Source organism: Natrix helvetica (genome assembly GCF_964273705.1).
Source record: "Natrix helvetica genome assembly, chromosome: 4".
NCBI lineage: Eukaryota > Metazoa > Chordata > Lepidosauria > Squamata > Natricidae > Natrix > Natrix helvetica.
In genome coordinates this window covers 23,381,689-23,401,288 of record NC_138550.1, presented here as the reverse complement: position 1 = coordinate 23,401,288, position 19,600 = coordinate 23,381,689, and the positions used below count along the sequence as shown (strand labels likewise).

General features: G+C 40.4%; 1 protein-coding gene across 3 annotated transcripts in view; it reads left to right on the top strand.

Moving 5' to 3' along the window:
• LNX2 (ligand of numb-protein X 2) overlaps window positions 1-12,751 on the top strand; it is a 103,500-nt gene extending 90,749 nt beyond the window's left edge. For all 3 annotated transcript variants that reach the window (XM_081951416.1, XM_081951414.1, XM_081951415.1), the window contains 5 exons: window positions 2,080-2,223; window positions 3,713-3,890; window positions 4,182-4,413; window positions 5,382-5,540; window positions 7,649-12,751. In XM_081951416.1, the coding sequence (XP_081807542.1) occupies window positions 2,080-2,223; window positions 3,713-3,890; window positions 4,182-4,413; window positions 5,382-5,540; window positions 7,649-7,784 (849 nt within the window). In that variant the 3' untranslated portion in view covers window positions 7,785-12,751. The remainder of the gene's footprint in view (window positions 1-2,079; window positions 2,224-3,712; window positions 3,891-4,181; window positions 4,414-5,381; window positions 5,541-7,648) is intronic.
• The last annotated feature ends 6,849 nt before the right edge of the window (window positions 12,752-19,600 follow it).

Sequence of the window (19,600 nt, the reverse complement as noted above, 5' to 3'; positions counted from 1 at the left end):
TGAATTTTGAACTGCTAGGTTGGCAGAAGCTGGGACAAGTAACGGGAGCTCACTCCATTACGCGGTGCTAGGGATTCGAACCGCCAAACTGCCAATTTTTCTGATCGACAAGCTCAGCGTCTTAGCCACTGAGCCACCGCGTCCCTACAATAATTTCAGTAATTTCAATAAGGTTGTGTAGCATTGCAGATTCAGAGGAGGAAAGCTGTGTCCAAAGGCACATGGCATGTAGCACCTTACCAGCAAGGATTGTGCCCAAGAAAAGAGCTGCTTTTTTTTCCTTTTGAAACCAAAGCTCTGTACGGCCCTATTAATTATACAGCATTGTTTTTTTTAAACCTTTCTCCCCCTCCCCCAACTGGTTTCCATGGTAAAGTTGGGAAGCTTCCTGTAGTTCCCTTGAGACTAGTCATGAAACATCCTGGTACACCCTGGGCTTCTTCTGCACAGCCATTGTTTAGTTTATTTTACTTTATTGTCATTGCACCTTGTACAACGAAATTCAATGCCATCTTCAGTGCGCAATGACAGTTCAGGTTGTGGTTGTTAAGGAATCATGTGCAGTCATTCAGCACAACTTCCGGTGGTGGCTCGTTTCCTCATTGACTTGACTTCTTGGAAGTCAAAGTGGGATTTAGATTCAGTGGACTAGCAAATTTGACTTGATTTTTCCTTTTCTCATTCAACTTTTGAGATAGCAATCAGCCACAGCTGAGCTGATGATCGTGAAATCAGGTGTTGGCAAATTGGCTGAACTAGTCCTCTGTCATGCCAGAATATGGATTGTTTTATTATGCAGAGAAAATAGAGTCTGACCAGTATTAGATCCTCAGGAAAAGTGTTGTTTTCCTTCATACATACAGTATAGTCTTCGTGGCTGGTTCTTGAATAGAAAATCAGGTAGTCCTAGACCAGTGATGGCGAATCTTTTTTGGCTCGCATGCCACAAGTGGGGGGAGCGCAGGGGGGTCGTGTGCGGGTGTGCCGCACCCATAATGCAATGCATGACACCCCCCCAGTGCGCATGCGTGCACTACGCACAACCCTCCCATTTTTACATGCTTTTTTCGCCCTCCCTAGGCTCCAGAGGCTTTATAGGAGCCTGGGGAGGGCGAAAAGAGCCTCCCCCGCCCCCTCCCCCGGAGGCCTTCCGGAGGCTTCAGGGACCGTCCGGAGACTTCCCTGAAGCCTTCGGAGCGCTGAAAAGGATCCTCTGAGCAAACCAGAAGTGACTTCCTGTTTGCTCGGAGGGTGGTTTTAAGCGCTCCGAAGACGTCAGGGAAGCCTCCGGAGGCCCTCTGGGAGGGCGGGGGAGGCCCTTTTCGCCCTCCCCAGGCTCCTCCCCCAGAATTTCTGTTGTCAGTCATGATCTTGTAAGTTGAGGCACCCACATGACTGGATGCAATTTTACTATTTCTGGAGTTGTTAAGTGAATGCTATGGACGTTTAGTGAATCGGTGTATTTTTATGGGATTTTCTTTTTGCTGGAAATGAAATAAAAACGCCAGAAACCAGCAAAAAAAAAAAATTGTGAATCATGGTCACATGACTGAGGAATGCTGAACTGGCCATAAAGTTGAGCTGGTTGCCAAGTGCTGAAGCAGTCATGTGACCATGGTGTGTGTGTGTGTGTGTGTGTGTGTGTGTGTGTATCTGCGGGCAGCCAATGGGATTCCAGAACTGCTTTTCTGCTTTTGGTGGGTTCGCTGTAACTTCAAACAGTCACTAAGCAACCTATTGACCTGTACTTTGACTATTCTTTGCTCTGAGAGCAGTGGTGAAATTCAATTTTTTTTTACTACCAGTTCTGTGAGTGTGGCTTGGTGGGCGTGGCAGGGGAAGGATACTGCAAAATCTCCATTCCCGCCCCACTCCTGGGGAACGGATAATCCAAAATCTCCATTCCCTCCCCACTCCGGGGGCCAGCCAGAGATGGTATTTGCCGGTTCTCCGGACCACTCAAATTTTTCGCTACCGGTTCTCCAGAACCTGTCAGAACCTGCTGAATTTCACCCCTGTCTGAGAGGTAGCCAGTGTTTATGCTTCAATCCTTCATTCATGTTTCATGTGAATCTGCAGGCCAGTGGCGAGAGAGTGAACTTAACCATTTCCAGGCCCACCAAGTCCCAAATTGTAAGCATTCTCAGAGATGGAGGAACCCATCTCACCAGTCATCATCAATCCTATCAGCTATATCACAGCAACAGGCCAAGCCCACATAAGGTAAGTTTGGGAATGGACAAGATATTATTTAAATTTATGTTCTAATGTCAAGTTACCCCTGCGTTTCCTATACAAATAAATGACTTGAAACGCATTCAGTGCATTTCAGTATTCATATGTTTACAGAATGTTTAATACAGTTTTCCAGTTAATTAGGTATACTGAAATCCATATGGGAAGGAATATCCAAACAGCATTTAATGTATTAATGAAAATAATATATAAAAAGTGATGTATTAGGGAACTGGTATTTTTAATGCAGTTATTAAGCAAACCAATATATAAATTAGATGTACTAAAGGAAAATGCGTATTCAGACATGAAAACCTATATATGTGCATTCTATTTATGAAATTGCAAACTAAAATGGAATGAAGCCAGAATTGGAAAATTAAGAAACAAATGGGAAAAAAAAGCAGGAGTTACTCCTTACCTCTACAGTGTTGATTGCTGAAAGAATGACTTTGTTCATACATTTTTGTTAAGATTAAACATATTGTATGATTAGATACCTAGGAAGTTGGAAAAAGGCACCCTCTACTGGATAGCATAGCTATTTTCACAGGCATCCGTTAATCTTTGTGATTACAAATATTGTCCTCTAAATATGGGCAGGCCCTTAAAATATCCCAGCAGAATAGACAGGAATGTGCCACCTCCCGTTATACAATTTCTCAACTTGAAAATGTACATTCAGATCTGAAAGGATGTGAGCCTAGGTACCACCTCCAAATACACACACATTTCCCCCACCCCCAAATTGGATATATTGTATTGTTATGAAATCCAAACAGCAGGAGGAGAAGGAGGAGAAGAGGAAGAAGAAGAAGAAGAGGAAGAGGAAGAAGAAGAAGAAGAAGAAGAAGAAGAAGAAGAAGAAGAAGAAGAAGAAGAAGAAGAAGAAGAAGAAGAAGAAGAAGAAGAAGAAGTAGTAGTAGTAGTAGTAGTAGTAGTAGTAGTAGTAGTAGTAGTAGTGGTATTTTAGATCATAGATTAGGGAGAGTATTAATATTTTGTATTTGTAAGAAGATTTGTGGAGGAGCACTTAATTTCCTGAATCTTTGGAGGGGGGGGATAATGACAGTGTATTTTAAATGACTATATAAGCCTTTTTAAATGAAACATCTGTCAGTATCACTGTGACAGTAACTCACTTAATGTTTTTTAAGGAAATCCACTTGCATTGATATACTTAATTTTCTCTAATAACTCTAATATAGGCAGTTTTAAAAACTATTAATGCATTCCTTTAGGTATGAAATCTTCTGTGAAATATATTTTAAAATGCAGTCTCACATGTTTTTTGTAAGCATATTTCAATATTTAAACATTGTTGAGCTACAGTTAATGGATGCTGGCAAAGTCTACATGACTATTTGTTCCCCATCGGGATCTGTATGTGCAGATAATTTGGCTTCTCTCCTCCTTCAGACTTAACCTAAGTTAAATGTGTGCCTAAACTCTTGTTCTTTTTTTTTTTTTTTTGTAGGATCTCTCACAATGTGTGACTTGCCAAGAGAAGCACATCACAGTGAAGAAGGAGCCCCACGAATCCCTTGGCATGACAGTAGCAGGAGGTCGAGGCAGCAAAAGTGGGGAATTGCCAATATTTGTTACAAGTGTACAACCTCACGGCTGTTTGGCAAGAGATGGCAGGATCAAAAGAGGTAAAAGCAGAAGGCAGTATTGAAGGAGTCGGATGGATGGATGAATGGATGGTGGGAGGGAGGGAGAGAGGAAGGATGGACTACTCCAGGCTGATTGGAAAATGCTGACATTGAAGCACAGAAATAACAAGACATATTTCTGTCAAGCGTGATGCAAGCTGCCACATGTCCCTCTGCATCTGTGCATATGTGGCATCCTGTTGTTAGATAAAGCAAGAAAATAGCAACTTAGTAATATTCATTTGCAATTGAATATCCTCTCAACGGGATCTCTTGTTGGCTTTTGCCCAGGTGACGTGTTGATGAATATTAATGGCATTGATCTGACCAATCTGAGCCACAGCGAGGCTGTGGCTATGCTCAAAGCCAGTGCTGCTTCCTCGGTCGTTGCTCTGAAGGCTCTAGAGGTCCAGATTGCAGAAGAGCAGCCCCAGGCAAATGATGAGCAGCCGAGCACCATCAGTGAGAATGAATATGATGCTAGCTGGTCACCTTCTTGGGTTATGTGGTTAGGACTTCCAAGGTATGAATAGTTTCTTCTCCTCCTTCTCCTTCTCCTTCTTCTTCTTCTTCTTCTCCTTCTTCTTCTCTGTAGAGTCTGCATTTATGAGCAGGGTTGAAGAATTGTGCTCTTTTCTATATTCAACCTCAGAAGTCCTGTGCATGCCATTCTCTTACAGTATAATGTGTTAAAAATAGAAGGCATTATTGTAATTTTTAATAAGCTTTCTATAAATATAAGTGATTGGTAGAGCAAGAGCACTTAGACTTATACACCACTTTACAGTCCTCTCTATTCAGTTTACAGAATCAGCATATTGCCCCCAACAATTTCAGTCCTCATCTTAACCATTTCGGAAGGATGGAAGGCTGAGTCAACCTTCAGCCTAGTGAGAGTTGAACTGACAAATTGAAAGCAGCCAGCAGTCAGCAGAAGTAGCCTGCAGTACTACACTCTAACCACTGTGCCACTGTGGCTCATAAGAGCAGTACCTTTTTGTAGAATTATCAGTTTCTTGTGAAAACCCAAACCAAAAAAACGAAGAAGCAGGCCCTGTTTGGTAAAAAGGAGTCCATTTTTTTAAAAAGGGAGCTATAAAAGTGATTTGTCATATCTTTATTATTTGCTATTTTAGGTTTAAAATGTATCTGCCCCCTTCAAGACCTCAGGTTACTTTCACCAAGGTTTTTCCAAAATTAGTTACTCTCTAAGCATCAGCATTCTTCATCTCATAGAATATGGATCCAGGTTTGAATATGAGGTCAGTTGACTTAATATTTTGCCTGGATATTTAAAAGGTGGCCCACACTTCAGGGAAAGAAGAGGTTTTGTTTAGAAATGCATCTTACCGAATAGTTACTGTTTGAATGATTAAAAATCATTAAATCGCTGTGTGCAGGCAACCCTGAAAGAGTTATTATTATTTGCTAGAGAGGTCTAACAGATTTGCTTAATAGATTTTACAACTCCTTGCCCTTTTTTTTCCACAGCTGCCTACATAGTTACCATGACGTTGTGCTAAGAAGGAGTAATCTAGCCAGCTGGGGATTTAGCATTGTTGGTGGCTATGAGGAAAATCATACAAACCAGCCTTTCTTCATTAAAACAATTGTTATAGGGACACCAGCATATTTTGATGGAAGACTCAAGTAAGGCTCCTTTTTGTGTTTTAATCCGTCATTGCAACAAGAGCTCACCAGAGCTCACAGTTGATACTTCATCTTCGTTCTCAAGTCCAGTGTTTCTTAATCTTGGTAGCGTTGAGATCAGGGCTGAAATTCAGCAGGTTCTGACAGGTTCTGGAGAACCGGTAGCAGAAATTTTGAGTAGTTCAGAGAGCAGGCAAATACCACCTCTGGCTGGCCCCAGAGTGGGATGGGAATGGAGATTTTGGATTATCCTTCCCCCAGGAATGGGAAGGGAATGGGATTTTGCCATATCCACCCTGGAGTGGGTATTTTGCAGTATCCTTCCCCTGGAGTGGGGAGGGAATGGAGATTTTGCAGTATCCTTCCCCTGGAGTGGGGAGGGAATGGAGATTTTGCAGTATCCTTCCCCTGGAGTGGGGAGGGAATGGGGATTTTGCAGTATCCTTCCCCTGCCACGCCCACAGAACTGGTAGTAAAAAATGTTGAATTTCACCACTGGTTAAGATGTATGGACATCAACTTCCCAAATCCCAGGCGTTGAAGTCCACACACCTTAAAGTTGCCAGGGTTGAGAAACACTGCTCAAGACTATATGAAATGCGTGTACTTTGTGTGTTAGAAGTAACTCTCTGTAAAGCACAGGTCCTGATGCACTGAGCAAGGAATTTGATTGACAGGTAGTCTTCTACTTACAACTGGCATTATTGGCCATTCAGAGTGATGGTGGACTTTTAAAAAACAACATGACCCATCCTTAGATTTATGACCTCCTCTTGCAGTCACATGATCACAGTTGGGTGGCTGACAACCCGGTTGCATTTACAACCAATTGTGGTGTTCCGTGGTCAGGTGACCATGATTTGGGACTCTTTTTTTTTTGCTGTTTTTCAGTAGAAAGCGAAGGACAGAAGTTGTCTACCTGGTTGAGTTCCCCAATAGGTATTTTTATAAGGGAATGAACCAGTTCCTCCTTCAAAACTGGCAGGACCATGCCTTCCCTCCCATCACCAGATCCTAACTGCATGTCATCTTCTGGGGAGGTTTAGGTAACCAGGAGGGACAAGGATCCAAACTTATGAGAATCCTATACACTTTGAGAATTAACAGGATCAGGATCCTCACAGTAGCCTTGCCTGGTGAAATTCTGACTCCAGCTTCCTCAGGAGAATCTAGGTCATTTTTCCAATTGGATGTCCTTTGGATGTCTGCCACAAACCAAGAATCCACTACCCACCAAATCACCCCACATTCCTCCCCCCACCCAATTTTAAATGATAAACTGAATGTTTTCATGTTTCTGCCTTTCCAGATATTTTCCACAGCTACGCTATTTAGTTAATCAACTATAAATTGTTCCATTAACTGAAAGTGTTCTCAATTAATCAGACAATACATTAAACATTCAAAATCATTTGAATTCAGTTGTTACTTTTTAAAAATCTTCATTACCAGCATCATCTTCAAAGAGGCATACCCTTCTGCAGTAGAGACAGTTAGTGAGAGGTTGTACTTGCTGTATTTAATGTAAACAAAATGCTTTCTTCCTTGGAACAATTGTTTTTTGTAAAAAAGATTTCAGAGTGTAAAATACACCAATTCCTCCCCAAAAAGAGGGTGAAAATCTGGGTGCGTCTTATACACTGAACATAGCATTTTTGGCCTCCCGAAACCCCACTCTCTTCATAAAAATGGATGTGCAGAAGGTTTGGGAGGCCTGCAAAGTGCTCCTGGGGGCTGGGAAGGGTGAAAACAAGCAAAAAACAGGCCATTTTTTGCTTGTTTTTACCCCCCAGTTCCCAAGAGCACTTTACAGGCCTCTCAAACTCTTTGCATGCCACGTTTTTGCACTGCAGAGTGCAAAAACTTTTTTTTTTTAATTTACCTCTTCAAAATCTTGGTGCATCTTATACTCATTGCGTCTTATAGTCCGAAAAATACAGTATATATCAGGTCAGGTAAGACATCTTTTGCAACTAGAATGGTGTCAAGTTTAGTCTTCCGTCATACCTAAACCGAGGCATCTTAAGAATTGGTCGTGCAGACTCAGGTCATTTCCTGCAGTATGTGGGCTTGTGCAACTTACTAATCCTCATTGTTTCTCTCCTTAGATGTGGTGATATGATTGTTGCTGTCAATGGACTTTCAACCATGGGTATGAGCCATTCAGCGCTGGTTCCTATGTTAAAGGAACAGAGAAATAAAGTAACATTGACTGTTATCTGCTGGCCAGGAAGTCTTGTATAACATGCAAAGAACATATACATTGGTTGAAGCAGCTTTTTTTTTTTTTAAATAGCTGGCTCGACTTTTTCAGGCAAAGCTGTGTGTCCCCCCCCCCTCCCCTTTTTCTACTACTGCAGCTGGTAATAAGCTGGGCCAAAAAATTGCTACCTTCGTATTTGACAAATGTGTGTAAACAGGGGGTGCATGGGAAAGGAAGATTTTTTTAACTATACTATGTTGTTCTTCCCATCCTAAAGTAGACATTTCTATCGAGTTTTGTTTATTATTATTTTGTTCCTTTTCCATTGTTATGTCATTGCAGTATCCATGTGCATATACTTCAGTTTCTTGGTTGGCTTAAGGAGGTCAGCCTATTCCAACAATTGTTATGGGGGCAGGACTGCACTGAGCCCTGGTGCCAACGTGCTGGCATGTTAGCTACCTGCTAGGCCGATCTCTGCATTGTTAAACACAGATGCAAATGTATAACCTGAAGACCGCAGGTTAACGACAAATGACACGGAGGGCCTTCTACATAAGAGATGGTTATCCTGTACGGTGCTTCCTATTTTAGGCTTTCAGCTTTGCTCACGGAGGGCACACCCTGAACCCTTAGTTTCAATTGTTCAAATGTGTTGCTGCGTTAAGATTTCATAGATGAACGGTCTACATATTTTCCCCCTACATTTCAGTATTCTTCCGTTTATATGAGAGCCTGAGCAATTCTTTGTGCTATGACTGCCACATAGAAGCTGCAGGAAGTAATTCCACGTAGCACAAGCTCCATATAATAGTCTTAAGCCGATAAGAAGGCCCATTGCCCCAAGGTTACAGTTGGTTTTTCTATTATCAAATGCATTGGGCGGCAGGGAGTGGTGGAAAGGAAGAAAATGGTTGTCAGCCATTGCCCAACAGAAGTATTTATGGCATCGTAATTATAATGTACCAATTTGTCCCTGGCTACATGTAATCCGCAAGCCCATGTTTCACATGAAGCATGACAGTAGCTTGTAAGAACCACTGGTAGCATAAATAGTTGCCCCAAGGTTGAAACAGCAATAGTATTATTATCTAAGGCATGCACTGATGCATGACCAACCTATGAAAGCGGCATCAACTGCAGAGCAGTGCTTTGCTTATAGGCAGGTATCTTTTGTGATAATTCCAAATCCTGTAATCTGAATAAATTATGAGAACTGGCCATTATGTCTGCATTTTCTGTTTTGCATAATTTATTCCTCCATTAAGTCTTCATTGTGTATTTTGCATTCTCATTGGACAAGGCAGAGGATACAATGGGGCTTCTTGACACAGGAAGCTTGGCTCACCCATTCCCCGACTTTCAAGATTCATAAAATAATAGGGCAGGAAGGGACTTTGGAGGCTAACCTTCTAGGCTAACTCGAATGAATAACCAACCGTGGTTTGAGAACCTCTAGAGTTGGAGCGCTCACAACTCCAGGAATCGGGATATTCTTCCTAATTCTAAATTTGGATCTCTCTTTGTGAAGCTTCCAGCTTTTAGTTCTTGTCCTATCCTCTGGCACTGCAAGGTATAAATGTACATCCTCTTCCCTATGTTAGCCCTTCTGGCATTGTACATTTTTGTGTCTCCCCTTCACCTTATCTTCTTTACGATAAACATCCCCCGTCCTTTTAATTGTTCTTGATAGGATTTAATTGCCAAACCCCTCATCATCTCTTGTTCTTCGCTGCCTTCTTTCCAATTCTTGTACTGTGGCAGCCAATCCCAGATACATTATTCTAGTTGTAATCTGATCAGGCCAGCAGATGGTAGAACTGTCTTTTCCCACAATCTCAAGACGATACCTCTGTTGACTCAGCCTAAGGTGGCATTGACTCTTTGGGCAGTTGCAGCAGCACATTGTTGGCTCTTACTTAATCTGTGCTCTACTAGGACACCCAGATCCTTCTCACCAATACTACTTTCAAAACAAATACCACCAGTATTGTATTTGTGCATTTGGTTCTTTTCCTCCTTAATTGCAGAACCTTACATTTCTGAGCATTGAACTGAATTTCATTAAAAGGGCTCAACATACATATCAATACCCTTTGACCCTTGAGCTGGTCTTCTAATGTATTACCAATCTCTCCTCTCGGCTTTGTGTCATCTGCAAATCTGCTTAGCATCCGTTCTATGGCTTGCCCAAGTCATTTATAACAATGCTGAAGAACTCTAGACCCAGAATAGAATTCTGAAGCACCCGCTCCCCTTGGTCTACTAGGGACCATGAATTGGGTACTATTCTTCAACCAACAATGAATCCATCTGATAATAGTGCCATCGCATTCCAGAACAGTTCTACTTTATGTAAAAGAAAGCCATGGTCAACTTTATCAGACTGGGGAGCATTGAACCAAATATATTTCTTTAACCATAAGCTCCAGATTTTTTTTAAGTAAAAGATTGTAGTGTGGAATGAAAGTGAAGGTACAGAATGTACAATGGCTCTTCATGAAGTGTACACAATTGTTAGAGTAGGTACAATATAAAGTTTTTCAAAAGAGTGATGCTTTAAGAAAATCTGCCACTTATATATATAATTTTATTTGCCTATTTCAGTTCTTGGGAAATGGTCATTTAGATCCTGCCACTGCTCTCTTTCATTAAGGAGATTTAGTAGCAGAAACCTAGCTAATTAAGGTGTATGATTTGTAGACTTCATAGTTCTGTTTAAAAGAGCAAATATTTATGTGCATCTCAATATTCCTAAACCCTACAAAATGTATTTGAACTTCTTTCCATCCCGACTGTGTTCACTGAGTAGGACCAAAGCCTACTTTAAAAAAAAATGAACTGCAATAATTGGATTATTTTTTGAATATTTCGTCTGTAAAGGGGGTTGTACCCTTCAATAAAATGTAATGTGGGTATCATAACAGTGCTGGCAACAGTAACAAAAATTAATTGGGCTGACATTAGTTTGATCTGCAATATTAACATGCATTGATAATTGCTGTCCAAAGTGAATGTTTTGCTATGTAAAAAAAATGTTTTTCTAAAAACCATTTTTACACTTTATACTGCAGCTAATTGTAGCTTTCTTGTGTGTCTTATATGCAAAAGCTGAGAAATAATTTAGAAAAGGGAAAAACTATCACTAGGAGTGCTGTGTTACAATTTCAAGAGGTCTAATGGGGAGAAGGAACCCGACACCCATAACTGGGAGAAAGAATGGTATTTTCCCTCATTATTTTTGTCTCCTGATAAAAGCCCAGATGCCTTTACCTAAAATGCCAAAACAACCTATGTTGTTTATGGAGTCGTTTCCTTAATTATTTACCTTCTCTGAGCTGAGGACAGCTAGTTTGTTTTATACACAGAATCACACTTACATTCTAAGACAAACCTCTACTGTAGGTAGTTGGACAATATAGACATTCTTTTGTGAAGCACTGAATGTTGGCTTTCAAATGAATCCAGATTTCCTCTGCGAAAGTCATTAGGCCTACTTGAAAGTAGTCTAATTCATAATGGTTAAGTACGTTTAGAATGATCTGTGTATTATAATGCTAGTATTACTTATCTGAGAATGTATTTTACCCTCACATCTATCTAATATGGGCATGCATTTTTCCTGCTTCCCTTCACTCCCATATTTGAAACATTCTAATATAAAATAATATGGCATGTCTTTTTGAGTTCCTTGCTCTAAAGAAAGCAGTCAGGCTTTGATATATTTTTTAAAAAACCAACACAACAAATATGATTTTACTTCTGTCCTGTGCAATGCAAAATCTTATGCTTTCACACTGGAGCCATACAGTATTGCTGTGTTTAATAATAATATCCATCAAGGATGGGAATTTATTCAGCCCAGTCAGAACTGCAGTGAAAATTCCCGTTTGTGCACAGACCAAAGTCCAAAGAACTTCCTGGGGTTGCATAAGGAATGTTGTATCTTCATGGATTTTTTCTGTCTCTGATGCTGTATTGCATGTTGCGTTTGGATTTCTCTGTTTCCAAAGCAACTGAGGTGATACATAGGAGGAGGTACCACCATTGCAAAACTTTTCACATTCTAGAAGGTTATTGCTACTATGTATGTAGCCTTCCATATTTGCTGTAATAAAATGCCCCCTTCCTCGTAAAGAATCCCATTGTGAAATCCCTTGAAGATGGGATACACTTCAGGACCCAGCAGCCACAGCAGTCAGGATTATGAAGAGAGAAATATGGCTGTGGTAAGAGGATATCACTGTAAAATAGAGAGCTAATGATGAGTGTGTTGTACTATCATTATGGGCACATTCAAAATAGAAAGATTGAGGGTTAAGCCTTAATGTTTGTCCAATAATAAGCAACTATTTTCCCTTCCTTGAGTGAATGATGGGATATAATTTTTCTGTTTTAACTGTGTAAACAAAGCTTTGCATTTTACTGCAAGTTCCCCTAAAGCAGTGGTTCTCAACCTGTGGGTCGGGACCCCTTTGGGGGTCGAACGACCCTTTTACAGGGGTCGCCTAAGACCATCGGAAAACACATATTTTCGATGGTCTTAGGAACCGAGACACCAATTTTATGGTTTGGGGTCACCACAACATGAGGAACTGTATTAAAGGGTCGCGGCATTGGGAAGGTTGAGAATCACTGCCCTAAAGGATAATGAAGAAGATAGTTGTTCTTTATTCAGCACATGCCATTTGAAATTAGGCCATTGCACTGAATGCTCAGGCGAAACCATCATCTCAGGCAGTGGCAAAGAGTACCATAGACTTTGTGCTAGGATTTTGTACTATTGATTACCATCTCTATTAATAGAAGCTGGTACCAGGTGGATTCTCTTATCCTTGCCCTATTTTTTTTGCTGACATGTTATTTCAATTTCTTTTATTATTTTCATGTATATCATTGGGTTGATTCTTTAGTGCCTTCTGTCTTAAACTATACCATACAGTGAATTCCAGTGCTGTGGTATTAACTGAAGGATAAGAGAAAAATAAAAATGAATTTTTCTTTTGCAGTGGTGTATGGTCTTGACTGTTGTCTTTTATAATGTCCTTCTCTCAGCAGTGAGCCAAGTCTACTTGAACCTTCAAATGCATCTCAGTTTTTGAACACACTCATGACTTTAATTGAGCTTTCTGCTACTATGATATGTATGTTTTAGCCATAACACTTTATTATATACATTGCCTTATATTCTCACAAACCAGCGAGTTGAAGGTATTCCATTGTTGCTCTCCTATCTCTTCTTGCATGGGTGAAATCTACCATATGGAGTACCAATGTGGCATAATACACTTAACAGAACTCCATAGCTCAGCTTCAATGAATAAGGTATGCTTCCTGGTTGAAACACTCTGTTCATGGAGGTTGGTATATTAAATTCCATAAGTCTACTTTGGTCTTACATGCTGAGATGCATAAAGCACCCTCAGAATTCAACAGTTTTATGGTCTACTTAATGTGTCAGGTTTCCGAAAGATGCCCTAATTAATTCATGAGCCTTGAGCTAAGTTTCAAAAGAAAACCAGTCATTTATTAGGAACACCATTTCGACAAGACCTCATTGCAGTCAGATCTGATCTCATTTTAATTATGGCTGAACTTTACCCCCGTTTCCTCCCTCCCCTCAGTCTGTGTCATAAATCACATTCACCAACGACATATACACCTCACAAGCCTGATGTAGTAATCTAAGCTCCAACTCAAGCCGAAGGTATGCGTGGAATGCACTCCCCCCCCCAGCTTTCCTCACCATGGCAACGTTATGAGTTGACATACAGGTCGTGGACATCACCTCTTCATAGGTTAATTATTCTAGTTCTCATCCCCATTTAAAAATAACCCATGTATTGTATGAGAGGACCTTTTTTATTTTGAAATTAATATATGACCTAAACAGCCCCAACTTGACTCTTGTTCACATGATGATTTCCTTGGTCTATAATTTCAGGAATCTTATTTCACTGTGTGTTCCAAGGAATCTAATCTTTCCAAAATTGCTACAAACCAATGGCATGGTTTGCTTTTTATCAAATTCCTCTTTCATAGGGCAGCCTGGCTTTGATTTATTTATTTATTTTATTTATTATTCATATTTATAGACCGCCCCCTCTCCCGAAAGGGACTCGATGATCATCATTGGTAAATTTGTGGCTCAGATGATGCGCATGAAGAGGGGATGCATTTTAGGAAGACAGTAGAAAAAATATCAGTGCTTCTGTGGGCATGGTTTGGTAGACGTGACATGGCTTGGTGGGAGTGGCAGGGGAAGGATACTGTAAAATCTCCATTCCCCTCCCACTCCAGGGGAAAGTTACTGCAAAATCCCCATTTCCTCCTGATTAGCTGAGACTCAGGAGGCAGAAAACCATTCATGCAAAACTCTGGATGACTACTAGATGGTAGCAAATAGATATATAAAGCTAATTTTTGCTGCCATCTTGTGGTCTTCTGGCTTGTCACCTTAGGAAGGCTGTTTAATCTGCTCAACATGTTAATGATTTTGCCTAACTAAGGTAGAATACGCCTCCTTCCAATTTGTCTCCATCAGCCTAAATAGCATCCTTAAAACTGTGACAATCTACAAGATGCTCCCCCCCCCCCTTTGACCTCTTAACAAGACTATCAGCCAGATTATTTTAAAAGTTCACTGAGACAAACAGGAACCTAAATGTGTAGCTTTGATAGTGGATAAATAAAAAACTGTTAAGAAAATGATGCAATATAGCACACTAGAGTAGATATTAAACACTGACAAATCAGGTTTTATAATCATGGCAGAGCTCCACAGAACTGCAAAGAAGGAAGCAGATAAACGTTGGGCTCCTGAAGTTGGCCAACTTTACTTTAATGAGTAATAAAACCAGCATGGATACATTGCCCATTTATCTTGTTTCTGTCTTCTTTTGATCGACATTTTCCATTTGTTTCCACCATTTGGAGGAGAATGGTGAGGCTGTGATTTTTCTCAACCGTGCAATTAACGGAGACCCAATCTTGTTCTGTAGCAACATCCTATGTAATACATTATACCTTGGGGTATATATCTTCAGATCAATGTTGACTCCTGCAATTGTCTGGACAAGTTCTTGCAGCTTTCTTGGCAACATTTTTGGAAGAGCCTTTGGAAGGAGGCCTTTGCCTCCTTTGCCTCTTCTCACCTAGGGCTGAGAAAGAGAGACTGGCCACGATCACCCAGCTGGCTTTGTGCCTGACAGATTAGAGCTCATGGTCTCTCTGTTTGTAGCTTGGTGTTGTGGCCTGCCAGTGGCCAGCAGAGCTGGCAGCAGATTCGGACAGTGAGGAGCTTGGGGAGGAACAAGGGCAGGTCCTGGAGTCTGGGGAAGGCTCTGATGAGGGCTCTGTGTCGGAGGCAGAGAGGGGGCCAAAGCTATATGCCAGTTGTCAGCTGCCTTCAGAGTCAGACATTAGTGAGGCAGACGAACAGCTGGAACCTGTTCCCAGTGTGCACAGGCGCAGAGTTGCCAGACGAAGGGAACAGCTAAAGAACAGGGGTCAACTTGGAGTAAGACCACAGGTGGATGATAAATGGCCCCTCCCAGAGGAAATAAAAGAGAGCGAAAGGGGAGTGGAGTTTGCAGGAGGCAATTAGTTCTGTTAATTGGTTCATGACTCTCCGAGACTCCTTGCCAAGTTTTGCAGATATCAGCCTGTCAGCACTCCAAGCCAGATAAGATCTGTGACTGTAAATCCTCCCTTGAAAGAATTTGTTGGATCTGAATGAGCAAAATTCACAGTAAATTAATAAAAGGGGGTTTTGGTGGGACAAGGAGTTTGCTTCATGCCCTTGGGAAGCCTAGGTCAAAACACTTAGTGCCTTAGCCACACCAAACTGGCATTCTCATAATAATAAATAATCTTTTTTAAAAAAATGTAAGTAGACATTGTACAATTGTGAACTGAAACTGAGCGTTGCTGTATGGAGCGTTTCATATTAATTACGTCTTTTTTCCAAAATGCTCCGTCAATTTCAGGTCCAGCTTTCCACTTTCCTAGTAGCATACGTGTTTTCAATGTACTGAGTTATATGCATCTGGGCAGGGGGGAAGGGGAAATAGTTAGGCTTCTTAAGTTTTAATCATCCCCTTTACACACACGTACACACATGGACACGGACACACTTTGTTGCAAATCTCAGGATTACTCCCAGTTTGCTAAATCCCTCTCTTGTGCATCAGTGATGCCGATTTAGCTATAGAAGGATCCAGATAGCATTACATTAATACACATTATGTTAAGAGCTAAATTAAAGACAACATGTCTTTACTGGAAAAAAAAATAGAACTGATTTAAAAGTAAGCTCCTTGATCTACCGACTTAGACATTCAGTTCTGAAAGTTGTACAGCTTTGATCATTTCCGTCATTTGCAAAGCACATGCCTGTTAAGATGTTGTGGGATTTGGATCAGAGATTGTTGGGCACAATTTAAGGGACGTGAAGCTTGCGGAGGCTTTTTGCATTGCTTTGGGCACTTGATTTCAGTAGAAAACAAGAGCGACATTTTTTAGTATACATCACACGTATTCAGCATATTATACTTTTCATCCTTAGTTATCAACTAAATTTATTTTGCACACCTAGTAAATTGACACAGCGTATGAAAAATATTCCCCCCATAGATTGGAAAGATAATGGTTAGAATCAAATCAAATGTAAGATTTATTTCTCTTTTCCCCACTGCTAAATTGAAACACTGCGTACCTATCAACAGAAAATGAAAAAGGTGTGAACATTCCTACCCCCCACTATTGGTTCCAGCTGCCTCTATTGTCTCAATTTCATCTCACTGCAGTCCCCCAACTTCCATCCAAGATCCTGGGTGACAGTGCCTAACAGGAGTTTATATACTCCTTGGAGTGGGTGCCCTTGGAGAATACTGGTATAAGGAGGATAAAATCACTTCTCAGTACAGTTAACAATGACTTAAGTCTATCTTACTCAAAGGCTGATGGAGAAGATGAAGCCAACATTATGTACACATGGCACGTGGCAGAAAAAAGTTTCAAGGATATGTTTGTAGCATGATTACTGCAGGTAGAGGGGGGGGGGAAATATCAGTTTAAGGTTTATCCGATTTGTGGTCAATTAGCAAGGCTTGCAGACCAAAGATGAGGCCCCTGGCATTGCTTTTACTTGGCACTGCTACGTGTTCAGCTACCTTTTGCTGAGTTTATGAATAGATGCAAGAGAAAAAAGAACATAAACTGTTGCTTTTCTTCCTCCTACTAGGCAATAACAAAGATTACTGACAAAAGGAGACAACCGTAAGTAAGAAGTTCATTAATCAAGGCAGGGAGCATGAAGGTCTTGGGTGGAAATAGATGGTCCACTGCGTAAAGTATTTGAAAGCACAGAGTGGGATAATTGCACGCAGGGGTCTCAGCAGAGTGTGGTAAAATAATGAAGATAGTATCTACAGTAATGAGATCAAAGCTCTGCCGTGTTTTTTTTTTAATATGTGGTGCACGTAAAAAAAAACAAGCAGCGTTTCAAATGCGCCGTCATGGCTGCTATATTGACGTTTTAAAATTAGATGCTTCTTGAGCCGATGAATTCTGACTAAGATGCCCAAACAAACAACAAAATATGCAAATATAGTTATCATTGATCTCCAAATGAATCATGGTTAAGATGTTTGCAGAGCTAATCACTGTTTTTAACAGTGTGTGGGTGGACGTTAAGACATTGGTTTGAAACCCTGGAGACTTAGATCATAGTAAGTGAAGTTCTTTTCATTTGAGTTCTACAGAGGCTTTGATAATTATGTCCCTTCTGATTATTCTAGATGGAATTCTGATCATGCCCTTCTAAAAATGCCTCAGATTAAAAGCTTTTACGAACTCTTTAAGCCATGGGCCTGCAATTATAGAAAATGAACTGCATTTTAGCTTTCCATTGAAATTAATAACAGCACTTCTCCAATTGACTCAGTCAGTAGTTAATGGAATAAACTCCATATTTCACTACAATATGGTTTTAAAGCCATTTGAGGTAGGTTCTGTGTTTCAAATGGGATAATAATTCACTCAGTACAACCCCTTCTCTGGGGCAGATGTTACAGAATCCAAAACGTGTCCTGATTTTAAGATGCAATGGCTCAACAATAATTAACTGTGTGAATCTGATCTTCCTTGCTCAATATTTCAAAAAGAGTTTTTCATCTAATAATGTCTAAATAGAAATGATTCAATGGAAATAAATAAAAGTATAAATGATGGATGGTGGTGGATAAACAGGAATCTACCATTTCTATTTCATCATATTTTCCACATCAAAGAAAACAGATTTTTCCTAGCTGATACTTTCCATATGTGTTGTACTACAATTCTTCGTCAGCTCACTTCCAGTTTTGTTTAATTACAACAAAATAATAATCTTATCTGGATCAGGATCACTACCTGCAGGATAAAAAAAGCCTAAACCATTCCCAATCCCGCTTCAAAGCAACTGTTTATCGCCAGTATCACAAATCAGGAGTACATGTAAAGCATTCTTTTAAAAAAATTAAAGTGATGCATCTTTTTCTTGGTTTATATAGCTGCTTGCTAGAAGACATTACAAAGCAACCATGAAAACATGGAGAAAAATGCAGCGGCATTCATTATTTGGAAAAAAAAAATGTGTTTCATACACACTTCCATGCATCATAAAACTTACAAAGAATCTCCACAGATCTATTGTTTAATGCTAGCATATATATTTTGTTTACTCCTGAAGTACTGTAAGTACACAAGTTATCTATCACAGTATTTCTTCTTCCCCAAAGAGAAGCCATTTTCCAAGATGGCCTTTGGAGGGAATTCTCAGGGACCAGAAGAGAGGCAACAGGAGGTCAATAAGGGCTGTGAAGACATCATTGTCAGCCACTGTATCAGTAAATCATGCCATATTGCAGGGGTGTCAAAGTCACATCTTCACGGCAGGGTCACATGACGTATCGGACTTTTTCCCCCTTCGCTAAACCGGGTGTAGGCATGGCCAGCACATGATGCAGGAGTTTCACAACCCTGCCCTATTTCTGAGCAGACTCTGATAGCTCTGTGATGGGTAGTTGATAGTGTTTTTAGATAAGAGCTGTTCTTGATGGAGGACTGGAGATCTTGGCAGGTGAAACATTATGAAATTTGCCGTATAAAATTTTTAATGATGATTCTAAGCAGATAGCTGAAGATGGATCGATTTCATGATATGAAATCATACGCCATTGACAATGGGCTATGATATAATACAATACAATACAATACAATACAATAGTAGAGTTGGAAGGGACCTTGGAGGTCTTCTAGTCCAACCCCCTGCCTAGGCAGGAAACCCTATACCGTTTCAGACAGATGGCTATCCAACATCTTCTTAAAGACTTTCAGTGTTGGGGCATTCACAACTTCTGGAGGCAAGCTGTTCCACTGATTAATTGTTCTAACTGTCAGGAAATTTCTCCTCAGTTCTAAGTTGTTTCTCTCCTTGATTAGTTTCCACCCATTGCTTCTTATACTAGCCTCAGGTGCCTTGGAGAATAGTTTGACTCCCTCTTCTTTGTGGCAACCCCTGAGATATTGGAACACTGCTATCGTGTCTCCCCTAGTCCTTCTTTCTCTTAAGCTAAACATACCCAGTTCCTGCAACCGTTCTTCATTTGTTTTAGTACTGATATTTTCCAAAGCCAGATGATGAGAGGGAGGGAAGGAGGGAGGATAGATAGATGATTGATAGATAGATAGATAGATAGATAGATAGATAGATAGATAGATGATAGATAGATAGATAGATAGATAGATAGATAGATAGATGATAGATAGATGATAGAAGATAGATAGATAGATAGATAGATAGATAGATAGATAG